Here is a 19,195-nt window from a genome sequence, read left to right as displayed (position 1 = left end):
TCCCCCCGCCCCCCCGCAAAAAACTAAACCAAAAAAAAAAAAAAAAAACAAAACCAAAAAAAAAAAAAAAAAAAAAAAAAAAAAAACCAAACCAAAAAAAAAAAACCATGAAGAGATGCCAAAGGGACTGGAGGGGGGGGCAGGTGGGGGCCGGTCCCCAGCTCCACGGGGGCCGTTCAGTTCTTGGGCTCTTCGCCAGCCTCGCCGCCGTCTTCTCCAGCGCACTCGGCTGTCCATAGCGTGAGGTTGTCCCTGAGCAGCTGCATGATGAGGGTGCTGTCCTTGTAGGAGTCTTCGCTGAGCGTGTGCAGGTCCCCCATGGCCTCATCGAAGGTGGTCTTGGCCAGGGAGATGGCCTGGTCGGGGGCGTTGGCGATCTCGTAGTGGAAGACGGAGAAGTTGAGAGCCAGCCCCAGGCGGATGGGGTTCGTGGGCTGCATCTCCTTTTTGCTGATGTCCATGGCCTCTTGGTAGGCTTCCTGGGCGTTGTCTATCGTCTTCTTGCGGTCGTCCCCGGTGGCTACCTCGGCCAGGTATCGGAAGTAGTCGCCCTTCATCTTCAGGTAGAAGACCTTGCTCTCAGCATCGCTCGCCTTCTTGATGAGATACTTGTCCAGCAAGGCCAGGACGTTCTTGCAGACACCATTCAGCTCCCTTTCCACCTTCTCCCGATATTCGTTCACCAGCTGCGCTTTGTCGTCCCCCTCTTCGGTTTTGTGCTCGATGCTGGAGATGACCCTCCACGCCGAGCGCTGGCACCCCACCACGTTCTTGTAGGCGACGGAGAGGAGGTTGCGTTCCTCGTTGGACAACTCGTCCCCGTGTTCCACCACCGCCTTCATGAAGTCCGCCATGTCCTCGTAGCGCTCAGCCTGCTCGGCCAGCTTGGCCTTCTGCACTTGGTGGTTTCTTGCCATGGCTGGGACGCGGGCGCGGGGCAGACGCTTGGGCGAGGAGCGGGGCCGGGAGCCGTCGGAGCCTCTGCCGAGCCCCGCCGCCGGGATTCGTTTTTGGCTGAGCGTCGGAGCCTCGAGCGAGAGCAGGAGGAGCCAGCGAGGTCGAAGGAGTGTCCTCCTCCTCCTCCTCTGCTTCCTCCCCGTCGAGCCCAGCCTTAAAAGGAAAATTGCGGTGAATCATCGCCCGCGGGCGGCGGGTGCTGGGGAAGGGGCGAAGGAGGGGGGTGGCCAACGCCCTGCCTTCCCCATGGGTCCTTGGGGAGGGCTTGGCGGTGGGTGCAGCACCCATGGATGCCCTGGGGGTCTCCCCCAGCCAACACCCACTCCAGGACGGAGGGAACGCCTGTCCCGCTGCTAAAAGTGCTTGGAAGGGGGGGGGACAGCCGGTGGGTTATCGTTTCGGGGGGGGGTGTTACGCAGAGATGCAGCGGTGTTCAGCTCTTCCCACCCCCCCCTGGAGAAATGGGCCATGGGGTGTGTCCGGTCGTAAAAACGGTTTCCTCCTCCCCCACCTCCCCCCCAAAAAAATCGTATCACTGTCGTTTTTATATGGTGATTAACTCGCTAGTAATTGCGAGGGCTTGACGGGCAGGTATTTATTCCCACAGGTGGGGAAACCGAGGCAGAGAGGCTCAGCAACTCGCCCAAGCGCCGCGGGAGGGACCGCCCCAAAGCAGGGTGCAATCACCTCGTGCCTCTGAGCCGCCGCGCAGCGGGACGGGCCCGACCCCCTCCCAAAATGTCCCGCAGTGGGGCAGCCACTGGCGGGGCGAGCCCGGATCCGGCCGGGGGCAGGGAGACCCCCCCCCCAGCCCCATCGAACTCGGGGGTCCTCCACTGCTCACCTCCAGCCCAGGGCTCCATTTCCCCATCGCCGGAGACTTTTCTCATCTCTCAAGCTATAACTGGAAGAGTTTTGGGGGTCGTTTTGTTGGTTTTGTGTTGTTTTTTTTTTTTTAATTTTTAATTTTTTTTTTGACACAAACTCGCCGTAGGTGCTGGGCCGCCGATGGAAAAGCACCGCCCCGATTAGGATCTCTGCTTCGCGTTGCGCTGCAGTTTCACTCTCATCCTGCTTAAGCTTGTTGCCACACGCCGGGTGCTGGCGGCTGCTGGCCGTGCTGGCGAAGCCTCGGCCTCGCAGCTTGTGCCAATCCCCGGCCTTATCTGCCGTGCGGGAACCGTGCGGGAAGGGCAGGGTGGGGCCGGTGCCTGGCGGCATTGGGCCAACGCAAAAAGGGTTTGGTTTTTTTTTTTATTTTTTAATATTTTTTTTTTTTAATCAGTGTGACTCGCTGCTTTACTCATCCCCCCGGTGCCACCCCATCTCTGTCATCCCCCCGACTCCATCTCGCTCAGCTCCCGCATAGACAGGGCAATGGAGGATGCTGGGGTCAGACGACACGAGAAAGATCCGTGGATGCTTTTCCCAGCCATTTGCAGCCCAGGAAAACACCCTCAGCCTCCACACCGCTCCCTCCCTGCCCTGGCGAGGGGGATTCGGGGCTGCTTACCCCCTCGCAGCCAAACCTCCGGGCACATGGTGGGTCTGGGGTACCCCGGCCCATCGAGGGGCTCACATATGGTAGCAGCACGAGGGTGTCCAGCACCGCCAGCCTCCCCGCAGCCCCTCCGTGTCCCACCCCAGAACCGCACCACGTGCAGTGCCGCGCCAGCAATTAAGAGCTCCTTCCCCAGGTGAGCGTGATCCACTTTGGGAGCAGGTTGTGCAGTAGGGAAAAGGCACTTGCTGAAGGAATGGCCGCATAGGAGACCACTGCCCGTCTCTCACTCTCCGCCCAGCAGACGAGGTGTTTTGGGGAGGGAGGCAGATCCATAGAGACCCTCTAAGAGCTTCAACCAAGCACAAAAGCCCCCATATAGGGACTGGGGGTCAAACGGGCAGCCCGATGTACCCGGCCCTCTAAAAACCACCTCACTCCCGTGCAAAAATGCGAGGCAGCAATCCCCGGGTGGGAGTTAGCCTGAGCTCACACCTCTTTGAGCAGCAAAGGGTCTGCAGCCCCCAGCCCCGGCAGATCACTTGCCACCAGACCTGGCTTCAAAATCTCAGACTGATCCTCCACCAGCCCGGCTGCGTTTGGGCTGTTTAATCCCGTGTCAGTTCTGTTCCGAGAGGATTCCGTGGGGAGACTCCCAGCCCCTGGCAGGACCCCCCCCCGCAGCAGGACGGGACGCTCAGATGGGGTGTGCGATGGCTCGACCTCGGCTCAGGCGTCTGCCGGCAGCCCCTGCCAAAGGGGCTGAGCTGCTGCCAAATTTTAGTTACAATGGGCTGAGAGGAGGCTGCAAAAACATTCTGCTCTACCGGTTTCGTGAAAATCAGCGGGTGGGTGAAGGGAAAGAGCCCCAGATCGCCGCGCAGAGGCTGCGGGTGAGCTCGGCTGCAGCATCCCCCTGCAGAGCACCCATGGGTGCCCCGAATGCCAAAGAACAACACCAGAAGGTGCATCGCCCCGGAGAGAGGGATACCCAGTTAAGCCCCAGCCCCAGGGGACGCTGCCCGGGCCAGGGCACCTCTCCAGTCCCGTGAGCTGAGCTGGCGATGCTGCAGGCAGACATGGGCTGGGCACTCGAGCGGCTCCGCGACGGCAGGCAGGAGGCAGAGGATGCTGGTGGCCGTTCCCAGCGGCACTAGAAGGATGCTGACAGCCCACCCGGCCACCCCCATCCTCACCCATCCAGCCCCACGGCTCCCCAGGCTGTGGGGACACTGCCGGTTCCCGACACTTCAGTGGGGGACGAATTTTGCCTGGGGGGCTCACCGCACCCCAGGTCCCACAGGCACTGCCCATCACTCCTTCCCCGGTCCCAGCGGCAAGGCTGGTGCCCTCCCCGCCGTACAGGAGGGTGCGGAGCCACGGAAGGCTGCGACTTGCCTCAAGGCCACGGCTAGTGCCACAGCCGAGTTTAGGGAGCTCCTGGCTCCCGGTCCCGTGGCCGGCACGGCCGACGGCAGAGGGGTGCCAGCCCTCTGTGGCTCTGCTTGGCTTCCCCACCCCGCGCAGCACCGGCGTGCCCGGGCACGAGCTGCAGGGAGCAGTTCCCCTCCACCGGCAGAGCAGCAACCAGACGCTGGCGTACAGTAAATAGGAGAAACTTTTATTTTGTTACAAAAGTACAAGGCATAAATAGATGGTGAAGTCTACTGGGCTCTACGCTGGGCTGGGGGACAGGCCTGGCTGCACAGCTCCGCAGCGCCGGCTCCCAGCCCAGCCTGTGCTGCAGCCTCCGGCAATGCCGGCTGGTCAAGGTGCTGCAGGGCTTGAACCCCTTTCCCTAAAACTAGAGCTGCGCTAAGATGAAACAGGAAGGTGGGAGCTGGCCAGGGGGGGTTGCAAGGGTAAACCCTGACCACGTACTAACTCCCATCCGGAGAGGTGAGTCCTCCGGCACATGGACACGGCTCAGAGTGGGGCTTGGTGGGCCTGGGTGTGTAATGCCACCGGCTCGGCTGTAACCGCTCTGGCGTGAAGCCTGCTCCTTTCGAAAGCCCGCTGGAACGCTAACCGCTATCTTCCAGCATCTACGGGAGGGGAGACACCTTCACTGGGGGTAAAGCTGGTGGTTACGGGGAGCCACTGGCAGCCTCGCCTTGGTTGCATGAGTCCATCCAGTGGCAGGGGACAGCAGGAACTCCAGTTATTGCACTCGGATGGGACGGCTGTATGGCTTTGAGCTTTGAACCTGCAGGATGGCCGTCCCGGCTCCCAGAGAGGGGTTGGAAAAGCTTTTCCTTGTGCACAGCCGCTTTCCACCCTCTCTTGTGGTGGGAGGGAGGAAGGCGCAGCCATGTAGCCCTGGCGAGCAGAGGCACTCGTGGTGGTCATGGCTGTAGTCTCGGATGCTGCCCGTGGTGTCTTGGCTCCCCGCAGGACGCTCCACGGGAGGCAGAGGGCTGCAGGATGCCAGGGCTCTTGATACTGGATCGACCCAGTGCGAGGGAGAGGAGAGGGGAGGAAGAGAAAGAGAGGGTTAGTGCCAGAAATACACAAGCGAGGAGTAGCAGGGAGCAGAGAGAAGCACCCAGGCTTGGTGGCAGAAAGGGGAGAAAGTCCAGGTTGGAGGAGAGCGCTGGCAGCCACAGGCAGGGAGAAAGGGGCAGTCTTCCTCCATTGCTGCCGCCAAGGCTCGAGCAGGCAGGAGCTCGTGGGGTGAGGGAGAGGGGCAGCTCTGCAGCCCACAAGTGAAGCAGGGCTTCGTCACAACGTGCTTTGGAAGGAACTTACTTTGGCCATGGGCATGCCGGAGGAGGAACTTGGTGTTACAGAGAGGAAAACAGGCAGAGAGGGAGGGAGGGGAGGAATTGCCTGAACCACAGAGCAGGTCAGAGCTGGGATTAGAAATCTGTTCCAGGCCCCCCCTCCTCTCTTCGGGCCACAGCTCGCTCCAAACGCTAAATCTTTGCATCAGTTGGGCGTTCCCTCCAATCCCATCATGGCAGCTCCACTGAGCACAAACCACCACGGCGTGCCATCCAGCAAGCCCCGGGCTTCAGGAACCCTCTGTCCAGAGCCCGAACCAACCCTCAGCCACCCAATTTTCCAAGCACCACCACGCATGCACCACGCAGACCGGGTGGCTCCATCTCGTACCAAGCCCCAGCACAAAGCTGGGGGAAACCATCCTTTTCTTCTCGCCGAGGCTGCAGGCAACCCCTCTGCCACGCAGCCCTGCACTGAGACGGCACAACCCAGGGCTCGCCGCCTCTCACGCCAGCAGGATGCCAGTGGGATACTGGTGGGATGGATGGGCCACATGGCAAACAGATGTCTACACAACTGGAGGGTGATGGGCTCCGTGGACAGAGCTGGTCATGCAGTGGAGATGAGATGGGTCGCTCGAGTGGATGACAGGGAGAAGAAAGCACTTTCTTACCAGCTAACCCTCAGAAAGCAGGGCTAACGTCCAAGGAGGGGGCAAATCCCGTCAGGCTGTGCAGGAAATGGCAAAGTCCTGGCAGGCATCCTCCTGGGGAAGACACCAGAGATTATGCACCTCAACACCTGCCGGTACAGCCGGAGCGGGCTCGGTTAGACGCGGGGGACCACAGGTCCTGGCACAGCCCTGGACCGAACGAGGTAGGTGGGGAAAGGATGCTGAGGTGACAGCTTCTGCAGGAAGGGGATCAGCGAGTAGGTGAGATCCTGCCCAGCCTGGAGTCATGGGACAGAAAAATCCCTTCGCTCCAGCAAGGCTCACGACAGCACCAATTGCTGCTAAGGATCCCTTGTAGCCCCATCCTGCAGGAGGTTCTAACAGATTCCAGGCAAGGCCTGGGCCTCATAAAGAGTCCAACTGCCACCTGACAGCTGTTAAACACAGAGACACCTGCCCTCTTCTCTCTTAAAAAGAATAAAATAATAATCCAAGCAATTAACTCTTTAAAAATATAACTTTATTATGTTGAGTAACAAAGGAAACCGGTTTAAATAAAAACAGGAAGGAGTCTGGCCCCTGGGAACAGCCCCCACACTGCTCCTCACTCCCCAGCACCAGACCCGCTCCGCACAGCTCGGCTCGCCCTGGCCCCACGCCTGCCACGGACAAGCCCCGCTGGGGACATCCCTGCAGGAGAAGCGGGGAGGGAAGGGCAGGGTGGCCTCTCTGGATGCAACACGGACAACACGCTAAAGCACCTGGCCTGTGAGATGGCACGAAGGTGCAGGATTGGGGCGGCTGGCAGAGCATCACCGGGAGCCTCCCCGGGTGGTGAGGGCCATCTGCCGGGATCCGGTAGAAGTTCAGCAGCCGTCGCCCGTGCTCTCACCTTGGCTCTTTGCAGAGGGGAAGGTGGAGCTGGTGGGCACAGCAAAGAAGCACCGAGATCTCTGTGCAGCCAGCCAGAAACGTAAGGCCGGGGGAACCTTGTGCCTCTGCCATCGCCCGGCGTGCCTCGAAGCTGTGCATGGGCTGGCGCGGTCATTCACAGTGTGCGAAGCACGACGCTGGTGAATTCAGTGGGGACAGGCTGCCCCCAGAAATGTGCTGCCTCTGCCTGAGGTTGAAATACATGCGTCTGACCCACGGAAACCTAACCAGGCAGCTCGACACAAAATGCTGCAAGCCTCTACCCTGGTGCTAACATGCATAACGCTACCTGCGCCAAATATAAAACGTTCTACATAGACAAAAAAAAAAATCTACGAATTGTGCAAAAATATCCAGCAGCTTTTAATAACACGATTCAAGTATTGCTAACAAGGTCTGTGACTCTCCCCTACACACACTCCAGTGTCACCGACGCAGAGCTGGCTGCCCAGCCCAGCTCTCCCATGCCTCCGCAGGCACGGAGCGATGCTCGTGGATGAGCCCAAGCACACGGGAATTGCTCCTGAGGCGCTGGGGACAGCCCTGCTCTCGTCTGCTGGCCAGAAACCCAAACCAAGAGCACAACGTGAGGTTATCAGAGATCAGCACCCGTTTCGCTGCTTCCTCTGTGAAACTCCACCTCAAAAGGGTATGACCCTCAGGAATTCAGGCACTTTTCTGTTGCCTTTTGGTCTCGTACAGACAGGACATAACCAGGCCTTCCTGGCAAGCTAAGGTTCCCAAATCTTTCAACTGTAGCCTTGCCAACCAGCATCTCATGACAAGAGCCACAGAACACTGCATGTTTCTTCTTCCCTGTTAAAAGAAGGGTCATCCTAACTCATGTCCTTGCTGCAAAACGCTGTCTTACTGACTGGCAGGGCCAAAACACAGAGTTCTTCAGCACCTCCTCAGTGACCAGCCAGAAAATAGGATCAACAGCAGCTGGGACATCTAGCTAGCTTCCACATCTGCTGGGAGCCAGAGTCCTCCCAGCTGAAGAGCCCCGAATTACCGAGACACAACCACTTCTGGAAAAGAAAAGCCAATCCGGCAGCGGTCAAGGTGAGAACCCAGCCATTAAGAGACAGAACAGTCCTTCCACGTCAGCACAGGGGAGCAGGACACGTTCATGAAGATAACAGGGATAACAGGGAACTTATGACTCCACCAGCCCAGAAGACGAGCTGTGACAGCCCAGCTCAGAGCGGGAACCCTTTGCCAGTCCCCAGCTCCCATCATCGGCCCACCTCATTACTCCTGGCAGGAAACAGTGATCCCCAGGAGCAGACGCTCCGGACTCAGAAGGTCTAGTGGCTCCCCAGACCTATTTGCTTCCCAGGTGCAGCAGGAACCCCCTGCTTTCTGCACAAATCTGAGGGTCTTGCATGCTGTTGGGCTCTCTCAGTCCAAAGTCCAGACAGGCCACATCACAGTGAAACAAAAAATAATAAATAAACTTAAAAAAAAAATAAAAAAAGGCAACACATGGCTCGACCGAGTCTTTGGCAGCTCTGCATCACAGGGCTGTCCTGCCTGAGGCTGGGGAGATGGTAAGAGGGGAAGGTACTGGCTGGAGCGAGGTGCAGGCACAGCAGGCACTGGGCTACATCACAGCACTGCTAGGGAACACCTCCTACCATGCTGGTGTCAGTTTTGGCTCCAAAGGAAGGGATTTCGCTCTTAGGACTGGCCGGGGTCCCGACATCTGGCTGGATAAATCCTCTTCTGTCTATCAAACTGGAAAACAGAAAGGGAAGGGTGCAAGAGGAGAGGAGTTCAGGAAATGAAGACTCCGTGAAGGCAGGAGCTCACAAGCCACAGAGAGGGTTCTCCTCGTGGGAACTGCCAAACAAAGCATCGGCAGGAGCACGCTGGATAACACAGCTTCCTGCCCATTACACAAACCACAAACTTATCACACAAGCCACCAAGCAGCTTTTAGGCAGTTAAAGATTTGGGTCACCACAAACCCAAACGGGAACTGGCAAAAGGTCTTCACAACAGGAGAACAACGTGAATGAGGAAAGAACTGGGAGTAAAACACTATTCTCTCCACAGCCTCCCAGCAAACAGCTTGGCTCCCTCAATCTGCAGATCTACCATCTCTGAAGGGCAGCACTGGCATTTCAGCACCTCCGAATCCAACCAAAAGCTTGGGGGCACTTCAGAGAGCAGGGCCAGATATAAGCGTAAAACACACTTTGACTCTAGCTCCACAGCCTCAGGACACCCTCCCCGGCTGTTGTGTTACACTGAGTTAGCACCTCTGAGACGCTCCACATAAATCCAAATTGGATCCACTGAATAAACTTGTCTCAAGGATCCCCACATGCCCTAGGACAGGCTGAGAGCTCCAAGTCAGTGTGGAGGTCCTCAGCTCCTGCTGCACAGCGCATGGGGACGCCGGCCTGACTCTGCCCAATTGCACCCTCTTGTGACAAAGCAGCGATAATCCCATGCTGCAGGTACCCGTGCTTCAGGCCCAAAACTTCCTTACATCTGCAGCAAACTGCCCACCTTTGCCCTTGTTTTAACATCATTTCTGGTTAACTCAGGTAAGAGCATTTGGTAGGAGGCTACTAAGCGTTTCAGGTAATCTAAGTGTTGGTAAAACCCAGGCTCTCCGCACTGCCTGGTGCGGATCTCTGCCAGCTGTGCCACGATGCTCAATCCTCAGAGTACAGGAGGAAAAACAGTGCTAAGAAGTAGTGCCACTACTGGTATTTACCATCTGCTGCCAAGCCCTTTGGTGCCATTACTCTCCCCTTATTGAATCGCAGGATGTGTCTTATCTGCAAACTCCATGAAACAATTACAAGCGACCCAAACTCATCGAGCTCAAACACAGGAGAAGCAACAGCTGTATCTCTTACTTATCCATATCTCCAGCCTTTCTACGCAGAGACTGGGAAACTGTTTTCTCATCATCATTGAAGTAGATGTGTTTGTGCTGACACAGTCTCCCCTGAATTGTGATAAATCTGTCCTTTCCAAGGCACCTCCCACAGAGCAGGATGTAATTCCCAATGGCATGGAGGTCAAAAGCTCTTACCTGGGATGGAATGGTCCACACAGCACTGCACAGCAGTTTGTGAGGATACTTTTATGGCTGTAGGGATTGGCAAACTCTGAACCCCTCTTATTCGACCAGGACCCTTTGATCTGAAAGGGAAAGGATACAGGCAGATTAAGACAGGAAAGATGTGATAACAGATAATTTCACGATAATAGACTCGGTTCAAATCCTTACTCAAGAAGTAGAAGGCTTGTCTAACTGCAAACATCCTCCCTCTCTTTGCTTTAACAAGCTGGACAGCTGCAGAAAGGCAGCCAGAAGAGAGAGCAATATGCTGCTCCTGCCTCTGCCAAGGTTCAGCCTCGCAGCGAGAAAGCTTCAAAGCTGTGCCCTCCCCGTGCTGCATGGCAACTTGTCAGTATCACCATCCTCAATGCCAGCCTCCTCCTCCTCCCCTCATTCTCTCCTAGGCTGAAAGCTCATCAGAGCAGGGCTCTACCTCATGGTCTCTCCTGGGCTCCTCAGGCTGAACAAACAGCAAGGGGATTCCCAGGCCATGCTGCAACAGGAGGAAACAATCTCATCTGCCCCCACCCTGAGCAGCTGCCACTGGGACTCTGATTTTGAAACCCCGGTCACATCAAGCATAGGCACACACGAGTGGGCAGATGCTATACCTGGCCTCAGGCCCCTGGCTGCAGTGAACCATTTACCATTACGTTTCCTCCTTTTGTTTTTACTTCCTCTCTCCAGTTGCAGCATAAGGCTGGCAACGTGGGCAATGCAAGCAGAGAGGCAACGGGCCACATGCTTTGGACCTGGTGCTCTCAGTACTGGGGTGCGACCTCCATTAGCTTCACTTACGTGGCCTTGTGCAGTTCTGCCAACACCTCTGAACATAACAGAGAGGTGGAGAGGGGAAAAAGTGGGGAAGAAAAAGAAAAAAAAAGGGGATGCAAACATGCCTTGTGCAGTGCTGGAAGCTTCCAGGAAGGATAACAGGTACTTCTGGCCAGAAGGATGAATTTTGATTCCTTCTGAGGATCAGACAGATCCTGCTTTTCCATACAATCTGCCCTGCTCAGGGTACTCATTTGGCCCTTGGAGTCTGCAAGCACCCCAGACTTTGACGTAAATCTCATCAGATGTCTGTACATTATTTGCCTATTAGACATGAGGAACTGATAGAGACAAAGGGACTTGCCCAGGATCTCAGAGGAAATTTGTGGTTATGCGGGATGCTGAATTAAGATCACCCATGTCCCAGGCTAACACCCAAATAAATCTCTGGGGACAGCCTTCCTTTTTTAATCTCAGAACTCCTAATTTTAAGTGAGGCCACATACAGACTGGAAAAAACAAACACATGACCTTTCTAACACTGCAGCGCGTGACCCCCATAGCCTGACACTGCCAAGCAACACGTGTTGCACAGTGCCCTGCTGTTGCATGCTGCTTTCCTCCCACTCAGCTACCTGAAACTACAGCCTAAATGCCTTGGGCACGGGCCCTTTGCTTTGCGATGGATTATCACAGGCAATGCAGGCAGCATGCCTTACTGAGATACTGCACTGAGGCAGGCAGCCAAGTATCTCCTGAAAACCTCACCTCTACTTAGGAAGCACCAGGGCCGGCCCTGCAGAAGGACAAGCGTCCAGGTACTTACATCTTCGTTTGTCGTCAGGTTGGAAGCAACTAAATAAGTGTGAAAACCTGAGAGGCCCAAAATAGACCAGACTGAGAAAAAACAAATCACCAGCTCCAGCACAGTGAAACAAAAGTCAAGGAAGTCTCAGAGAACAAAATCATCCTGCAAGGAGAGGCAGAGGAATGTTTTGGGAGGTGCATGCTGCAACCACACACACTGGGCCACAAAAACATCCCAACAAGCTTCCCATTCCCCATACCATTCTGCAGGCATCCACCAAGGCACAGCCTGCTCCAGCCGCTTCCCTTTCCATGTAAACTTGCAACCTGGGAAACAAGTTTGTCACCCACCCTTAGTCCCTGGTGGTCAACTAAAGGTCTTCCCAACTTTGTGACATTATCGGTCTACAGATGAAGGGATGCCTGCCTGACCCAACCAGGTAGCTAGGGGATTAAATTAAATTGTGGAAAGTACACCAGGGCGACCCTACGAAGAGCTCATTGCACCTCTCTGTTACATGGTTAGTGTCACTGCACCAGTGCTCGACAGTCTGAGCAGCTGATGGCATCAGAAGGATATCTTGCAGGTGTTGTCTTCAGAGTGGCAAGGAATCCATCTCTCTGAGAGCCTGCAAAGCAAAATAGGACAAGGAACAACACTGCATCAGGCAGCCCTGCATCTCCAGCCAACGCTACACTCCCCAGCAGACAGTCACCTCCCTGTGGGCCATATGGATCTGCCTGGCTGCCTGAGAAACATCTGCAGTCTGTAACTTTGCAGAAATGTCAGTATGCAGACACAGCTCCAGGAGATTTGGGGCTGACAGGCAAGTCACTTTCCCCGCCAGGTTAAGAGCAAATACACCCACCAGCTCATTTGCTCTGGAGGGGATAACCCAGTCACCAGCTCTCAAGGTCTCTCTGTAGCCCCATGCAGGGTGGATCTGTGGTTCCCTGCAGTCTGAGACCCCGTTTATTCAGGCCACCTGCACTGAAAAGCCTGGTGTAAACCAACCAGACCCCTCCCACACTCTGTCCCACAGGAACAGTGACCCAGTGCTGCCTCAAGTCATTTGTGGCCGGGAGCATGGCACGCATCGCTGTTAGTACTCACGGTACTTACGCAGAGTGAGGTGGGTGACAACACAGGCGAAGATGAAGGCTGTCAGGAAGGAGAGGGAGAGGATGAAGGCATAGAAGTAGCGATAGTTGCGCTTCCCCACGCAGTTGCCCACCCAGGGGCAGTGGTGATCAAACCTCTCTGAAACAAAGGGACACGGTGAGGACTCCTGCCGCCTTGCACCCCATACCAGAGCAAACTCTGCTGAGCCCCCAAAAAACAGGGGCTACAAATCCAGCTTCCACCCACCACCCTGAGACCACAACCCCTCTGCAGCAGTACGTTAGCAAGAAGTTTCAACAGAGCACTGCCACCTGCTCGCATGCCCTTTTTTACCATCAAAGGCCAAACCATTCCTCTCGCCAAACCCTGCAGAAATACAAGCCTTGTGACATCTACCATTACTAAAACTGAAAGAGAGCAGGGAAAGCGTGGCAGTTTTTCCAGTACCTAGCAGCACTGGGTGTGTGTGCGCGCACACAGTGTCGCTGCTCCCTTTCTGCATGTCAGCTTCACCCGCCTTCTTCAGGGCAGAAAATAATTTTCAAAGTTATAAAGATATGCCTATAAAACCACAGAAACTGCCTGGGAACCCAGGGCAGGTGCAATATATCTGGAAACACTCCCAACTGCCTTCTAATGAAAGGGCTGCATTTCAGACTAACAGGACTGTGGTAACCATTCTGCGGGGGACACCAGTGCAAACAAAAACCCATCGCACGCAAAGCAGGCGCATGCCCGCTCCCCCAGATGGCTCCTCTTCAAACACTGCTCCAGCCACGGCTGCTTTCCAGCGAGCCGTTCCAGCGTAAGGAGGAGTCACAGCCACCCACGGCTATCCCCGAACACAGAACGCTCAGTAACTCCCAAACTTCTTCTCTTAACCAGAGCCTTGGGGTCCTGTGACTGCTCGCTCCTCAGGCTGCCCTGGCAGACAGCATAAAGCACAGCCTCCACATCCACACGATGCACGACCAGGAGCAGCCGCATGAGGAGTAAACTCTCCGGGCATGCCCCTAAATCACATGCCACCCTGTTGCCAGTTCAAGTTGCTCCGGTGCAGCCAGGCTACGCTGGGAACCTCCCTGCCCACCCCCCTGCAGCTGCCCCACGCCTGCGCCTTGACTGTGTGGAGCCATCAGAGGCTTTTCTTCAGGTCTTTGTTCGTTCCCTCCTGCCCCACCACACTCTGAGGGCACAGGGAGAGGACATAGAAGAGCTCAGCCAGCATCTACGGTGGTGCCTCTACCAGCCTGGCGACAGCAAGGCCACGGACAACAAGGAGCCTGCAGCAAACCTCGTGTCTGGTGGAGGCCTTAACTGCATTTCACAGTACCGTCCTCCCAGAACCAGGGAAAGCAGAGATACAGAGTCTTGGACCTGAGCCACTGCACTGGTGTTGCTTTCATTTTAAATGGGAAGAAGAAAGACCAGTCAATATCTTGCTTTATAATCCTTTACGAGAAGCAAAAGCAATCTGTCCAGGAACACAAACCACACACCCCCACCCCAAGGTATCAGCACCTTTCCACGTTCTGGGCTTACCGACACAGTTGTCGCAGACACTGCAGTGAGAGGTGCGTGGAGGGCGGAACATTTTGCAGGTGTAGCAGTACTTGAGTTTCACCACATACTTGTTTATGACCACTTCCATCGTGCGGGCTGGTGGGCGATATGTAGAGGTACCCATGCTGTCTGCAAGGGCGAGGAGAGACAGTCAAATTGCTGCAGGTGAAACCCAAGCCCCCCTATCACCCTGAGCTGCTTCCTGGCAGGGTAAGGGATCGGCACGTGCTTTCCTGATTTTCAGCAAAAGCTAAGAGGCAGCTCAGCCTACAGGATTTGTTGCGGGGTGGGCAGCCAGGAACTCCAGTCAGCTCCTCGCAGCATTATTTATGTCCTTTCCTTGTCTGTTCAATGACAATGCTGCTGGGATGCCAAGAGGAAGTAATATCTGCCCAATGCTTTAAGAACTTAAAGCAATTTATAAATAGCGAGCGTAAAAGCAGCAGTGTTAACGTGCCCAGTAACACCAACTCATCTCTGTGAGTCCAACAGATCACAACACGAGGAGGCAACATAATCTGTCAACGTACACGTGGTTCCTCCTCTGCTGTAAGCATCCAAGTTACAGAAATCAGGGTAACCTCAGCAGAAGCATCCCCCACCGCTGCCAGCACAGAACTTGCCAACCCGCAGCTGGAGCCAGCAGCACCGCCAGGCTCAAGGGACTCATTTCCATCACAGCGGGGGAGGACAGCGAGCAGGTCTCAAGTGCTCCAGGCAGATTTCATTGAAATTTGACATGTGAATGTTAGTAGCGCAAGAGGAATCCTCCTCCTCAAGGTCGAGATTGAGGATTTTTAGGGATGCTGCAAGTCACACCTGTGTGTGCTGGCACTTCATTGTTCACTGGGGACTGGCTCTTTCTCTGCTCAGCAAAAGCGTGAGCTGGAAAAGCTCTGTATCACGTTTGCAATTTTGGGGGTTATTCCTTTATTTTAGTCACTCTTATAAGAGCACCTTTCCAACTCTGAGGAAGTCTTTGAGAATAGAGATGTAACAGTGAGCATGTTAAGAGGGTAAGAAGTGGATTATATTAACAGCAACAGCTGGTGCATCAGGCAGCATCTGCAACCAGATTACTGCTTCAGGCACTTATAAATAGAAACACAGATAACCACTCTGAGGGTATTTTAAAAACATTTTTTTCATCAGAGGTAGAATTACTGCCTTGCAACCGTCTTCAGCGAGGCAGATTCAAGCTGTCTTGCATCAGCTTTGCTAAAGCATTTGTTACTACGCCTCACATCAACAAAGTCCCCAGATCCTTGATGCGTACACCTTCTTGGCCACCACCAAAACAGTGTGACAGAGCAGTTTTTAGATGGGGACAAACATTAGCATACTGTTAGAAACCATTACAATAAAGGAAACCTTGTGGCACAGCAGGCTCAATGGCAAATCATAATCTTAAAAAGCATTCATGCTTAAATTAATTATCCTATGTCCTCACTGCCCGTATTTTGGAGAAGAACACACAGGGTCCGATTCCTCTGAGCTTGGACAACATTCAAAGTAACTAACGCACCGTTACGGAGCAGCACAAACACTCTCGCTCTGTCTTCAAGAGCCTGGCAGTGTGATTCTGAAGGGGGACTTTGTGCTCTCCCAGCCGCTGCTACACAGTCCCTAACAGTATTCATGTTTAGGACACCAATGTCGCAAGCTCTCCCTCCCCTGAGCTCTGCACGGGGCCACTGGCCACTCAGGCATCGTCCTGAGGGCAGGAACAGGTACAGCCATGACCCACTGTACAGGGCTTTGCCTAGGAAAGCAATGGGACTGAACAGAAAGGAAAACCACCTCTGCTTCTCTGCAGATCCTCTCTCTGACGCACTGCCTGCTCTGCTAGAGGAGCTTGTTGCAACTCTCTTACCAGGACTCATAAGACAGTCTCTAGCCTCACAATCTGATACTCTGGCCTTTTCTCCCCCTGGACAACTGGTGAGGAGTAAAGACCGAAAGGAGACTCGCTGAGCCCGAAACACACGTGCGCACATGCACACAGAAGCACGCACTGGACCAAACACGGGAGAGGGAATAGAAGTCTCACCAATCCGCTTTTCCAGGTCTGCGGCCTCACTTGGGGTGGCTCTGGGCAGGATACCCGGGTCTCTGAAGCTTGTCTGGAGCAGGCAGCTGATGACAAAGAAGAAGAGGATGGCTGCAATGATGGGGATGGCCAAGGTGAGGTGACTGGCAAGGAAGGGGCAGCTGTTAAAAGAAAAAAAAAAATTGCATTGTTACCAACCATCACTACAGAACTGGCTCTCAGCTGTGACACTACACACTACGAATTATCACAGGGCAGCGGGCTGAAGTGCTGCTGCTTTGCAGAGACCTCTGGAACAGCAAGAGCCAGCCCAGAAAACACTGGAGTGGCACTGGGAAGACAGGGTCTTTGGCACAGAGATGGCAGTACGAGTCCCCGTACACAACCTCTTTGCCTTTCTGAAGTCCCAGAACTGCGTTTCAAAAACCTGTCAGCTGCCCCGAAGCCCGGTCACCCTCTACAACAGCAGCATCAAGAACACACGGAGAAACACCCCAAACTTAAGCAGGGATCAAAATCGGCATGAACGTGATCCCATTTGGTCCCAACACGCGAAGCCGAGAGGGAACTTGGCTTCGATTCAGCACAGCTTTGCTGTCTCTGGATGACTCGTGTGGCCTTCATGGTGTACCAGATGTTTGGAGGAGGATGCCTTTCAGCACTGACACCGCTGTGACAAGCCACCAGGCATCTAAGCAGACGATGCCCGCTCCTGGGTTTGCCGTACTACGACCTGGGGCTGTTTTTCCACAGATGGGGACTGGCGCGATGGTCCACATCAGGGCAGCTCTGTTACTCACAGCACGACAGGTGAAGACAGCCGAGGAACATAGCTCTTTGCACGGCACAGTGCCGGCGACCCCTCTTGTCCCTCGCTCTGCAGAGGGATTTGCTGTTATAAGCACTGATAAGTACCAGAGTCGAGCGCAGACAGGCAAGCTGCTTGAGACCCGATGTCTGCGGGCAGCGCTAAGTCTCAGTAACGCTGCGAGGCAGTTTGAGAGGATTAAGCAACTTTTGTTTCAACTCCCAAGCTCAGCTGTCCAGAACAAAGCAGCCACCAAGCAACAAAACCCCTTCAGCCCAAGACCAACACTGCTGCCGAGCCCCTCGGTCATCTCCCTGACAGAGGGACAGAAAGGTCTCTGAAATGAGAGGTGTGAGCTTTGTTGCCACCCCTTTTCCAGGGGAATCTCTGGAGCCCGCTTTTCCCCATCAGGCAACAAGAAATTGCATTTGGGAAAAAAAAAAAAAAAAAGTGGACTGTAGACACAGGCAAGATGTATTTGCTATACATTCAGCAAACCGTAACCGATGCAAACAGAAGCACACTGCTAAAATAACAACTTGGAAAGCCCCAGGGCATCTTCAAGCAAGAAAGAGTGACTAGGCAAGAAGGGAGGGGAGAGCAGATGTCCTCTGCTTGGCCCCGTACAAAGCAGTTACTGTGCTAGAGCTACCCATTAGTTTCAGATACAGCAGAGAAAGCTGTCAAAGAGGCACAGACGACAGTAAGAAAGGAGTTTTCGCGTCGGGATGCCGTTACTGCCTCCCACAGCTGCCTGCCCCTTTCAGCTCATCTGACTTCTCAGAACCTCTAATCCGATCAAATACCTTCATCTCCCTGCCAGCAGGCTTGGACAGCTTTACTCTGAGACTCCCAGAGATAACGCCATGATCCAAAGACAGACAAACCCCCCCCCCCAGCCCCCCCCCCCGGCTTCATACAGTGGCAAGAAAAACAAGCTCCCTTCCCTCCTGAGACAGAAATGCGGAGGCAGGAGAGCAGAATCCCTCAGAGGTGTCAATAACCAACGGCGCTCCTTCCCCAGCTCCTCCGGGCAGCGCAGGACGTAACAGGGTGCTCTTGGCTCTCCTCTCCCTCAGGGCACAGGAATGGGGAGCTTCCCCGGCCCAGCTTTCCAAAAGGAAAGGGGACTGGGATAGATGCAGCTCCCTCTTCCTCAGACACTGCTGCACAATGGGGACAGAGCTCCAGCGCAGACCCTCAAGGTGGGACCCCAAAGGATTTCACCATTTATCGAGCACCTTGAACAGAAACACTGTTCCTATTGCCTCTAGGGACCAAGTCCACCAGTCTTGGGGGTTTCCTGGCTGCAATTCTGGACCAGTTTTCTCCTCTGTAGCAGGAAGGAAGATTGGTGGTGGTATTTAGAGACCAGGGGGGCATCCTGGGAGGATGTTAACCCCCTTCCCAGGGCCAGACTGAGCAAACAAGCTCCAGGGCCGCCCCTGCCCACCCCCACACGAACACACCTGGGGACAGGCAAAGGGGAAGCAGGGACTGCCCGCAACGTGGGTCTGGGGGCTGTGCAGCAGGGGAATGGCTTGGGGTGGGGGGGAGAAGGGAAGGATATCGGGGGTCCCATGGCGGGGCAGAGAGGTGCCCCCCCCAACCCCCGAGGGCGTGGGTGGGATGCCAGCTAACCCACGGCTCCCCCCAAAAGGAGGGGGCTTAAAGGAGGGGGACAAGAGCTGCTCGGAGCCCCCAGTGGGGTTGATCCGAGGGCCAGACCCCACGCGGCTTTACCCCAGCAGGGAAGGGGACCTAAACCCTTTTTTTTTGGGGGGGGGTGGCCGGTCCCGGGGCCCCAGCGCGGGGGGACACGGACGCCCCAAAGCCCCGCAGACCCCGGGGCGGTGCCCGGAGCCCCCCGGCCCGGCAGCCCGGACTCACTCGAAGGCGAAGAAGAGGCCGCTGGTGGCCAGGATGAGGCCGAGGGTGAGAGCGAAGACTCCGCTGTGCCGAGCCAGCATGAGGCGACCGCCGCAGTAGAACCGGTTACGGCCCGGGAACACCTCCCACTTCCGCCGGGGACGACGGGCCGGCCCGGCCCGCTCCGGCCCGGTGGATAACGGAGGTGACGAAACAACCGTACCCGGTCCCGGCCCCGCTACCCCCGGCGGGATCTGCCGGTACTCGCAGTCCTTCATGGCGCCGCAGCGCCCGGTCCCGGCCCCGCCGCGCCGCTCGCCCGGTGGAC

The 19,195-nt window shown here is 55.5% G+C and overlaps 2 protein-coding genes across 8 annotated transcripts; both read right to left on the bottom strand.

Moving 5' to 3' along the window:
• Positions 1 to 176: 176 nt before the first annotated feature.
• On the bottom strand, positions 177 to 961 carry SFN (stratifin). Its single transcript, XM_010576154.1, has one exon. It carries the CDS (start codon positions 915 to 917, stop codon positions 177 to 179), a length of 741 nt encoding a protein of 246 aa, XP_010574456.1. The 5' UTR covers positions 918 to 961.
• A 3,237-nt stretch (positions 962 to 4,198) lies between these two features.
• ZDHHC18 (zinc finger, DHHC-type containing 18) lies at positions 4,199 to 19,179 on the bottom strand. Of its 7 annotated transcripts, XR_774903.1 has the most exons (10): positions 18,889 to 19,179; positions 16,191 to 16,351; positions 14,120 to 14,269; positions 12,578 to 12,715; positions 12,035 to 12,083; positions 11,474 to 11,576; positions 9,844 to 9,953; positions 8,429 to 8,528; positions 5,856 to 5,948; positions 4,815 to 4,900 (listed from the first exon to the last, which is right to left on the bottom strand). XR_774903.1 is itself a non-coding variant. In XM_010576148.1 (9 exons), exons 1-9 carry the CDS (start codon positions 19,143 to 19,145, stop codon positions 4,490 to 4,492), a joined length of 1,479 nt encoding a protein of 492 aa, XP_010574450.1. In that variant the 5' UTR covers positions 19,146 to 19,179; the 3' UTR covers positions 4,199 to 4,489. The 7 variants fall into 7 exon arrangements, 5 of the variants coding, with proteins under 5 accessions (XP_010574450.1, XP_010574455.1, XP_010574453.1 ...); XM_010576148.1 differs by lacking the exon at positions 5,856 to 5,948 and having other exon boundaries at positions 4,199 to 4,900; XM_010576151.1 differs by lacking the exon at positions 4,815 to 4,900 and having other exon boundaries at positions 4,909 to 5,948.
• Positions 19,180 to 19,195: the final 16 nt, after the last annotated feature.

The sequence above is a fragment of the Haliaeetus leucocephalus genome, unplaced genomic scaffold, assembly GCF_000737465.1.
Source record: "Haliaeetus leucocephalus isolate CR32 unplaced genomic scaffold, Haliaeetus_leucocephalus-4.0 Scaffold517, whole genome shotgun sequence".
NCBI lineage: Eukaryota > Metazoa > Chordata > Aves > Accipitriformes > Accipitridae > Haliaeetus > Haliaeetus leucocephalus.
This window is presented reverse-complemented; position numbering and strand designations above follow the sequence as displayed.

Excerpts from the sequence above, each read along its gene's own strand:
- SFN (XM_010576154.1), bottom strand. The coding sequence starts at position 917 with ATGGCAAGAAACCACCAAGTGCAGAAGGCCAAGCTGGCCGAGCAGGCT.
- ZDHHC18 (XM_010576148.1), bottom strand. The coding sequence starts at position 19,145 with ATGAAGGACTGCGAGTACCGGCAGATCCCGCCGGGGGTAGCGGGGCCG. Across the intron at positions 12,716-14,119 it reads TGTCTGCGACAACTGTGTCG|AGAGGTTTGATCACCACTGC; the intron begins GTAAGCCCAGAA and ends CCTTTGTTTCAG. Across the intron at positions 9,954-11,473 it reads ACCTGACGACAAACGAAGAT|ATCAAAGGGTCCTGGTCGAA; the intron begins GTAAGTACCTGG and ends TTTCCCTTTCAG.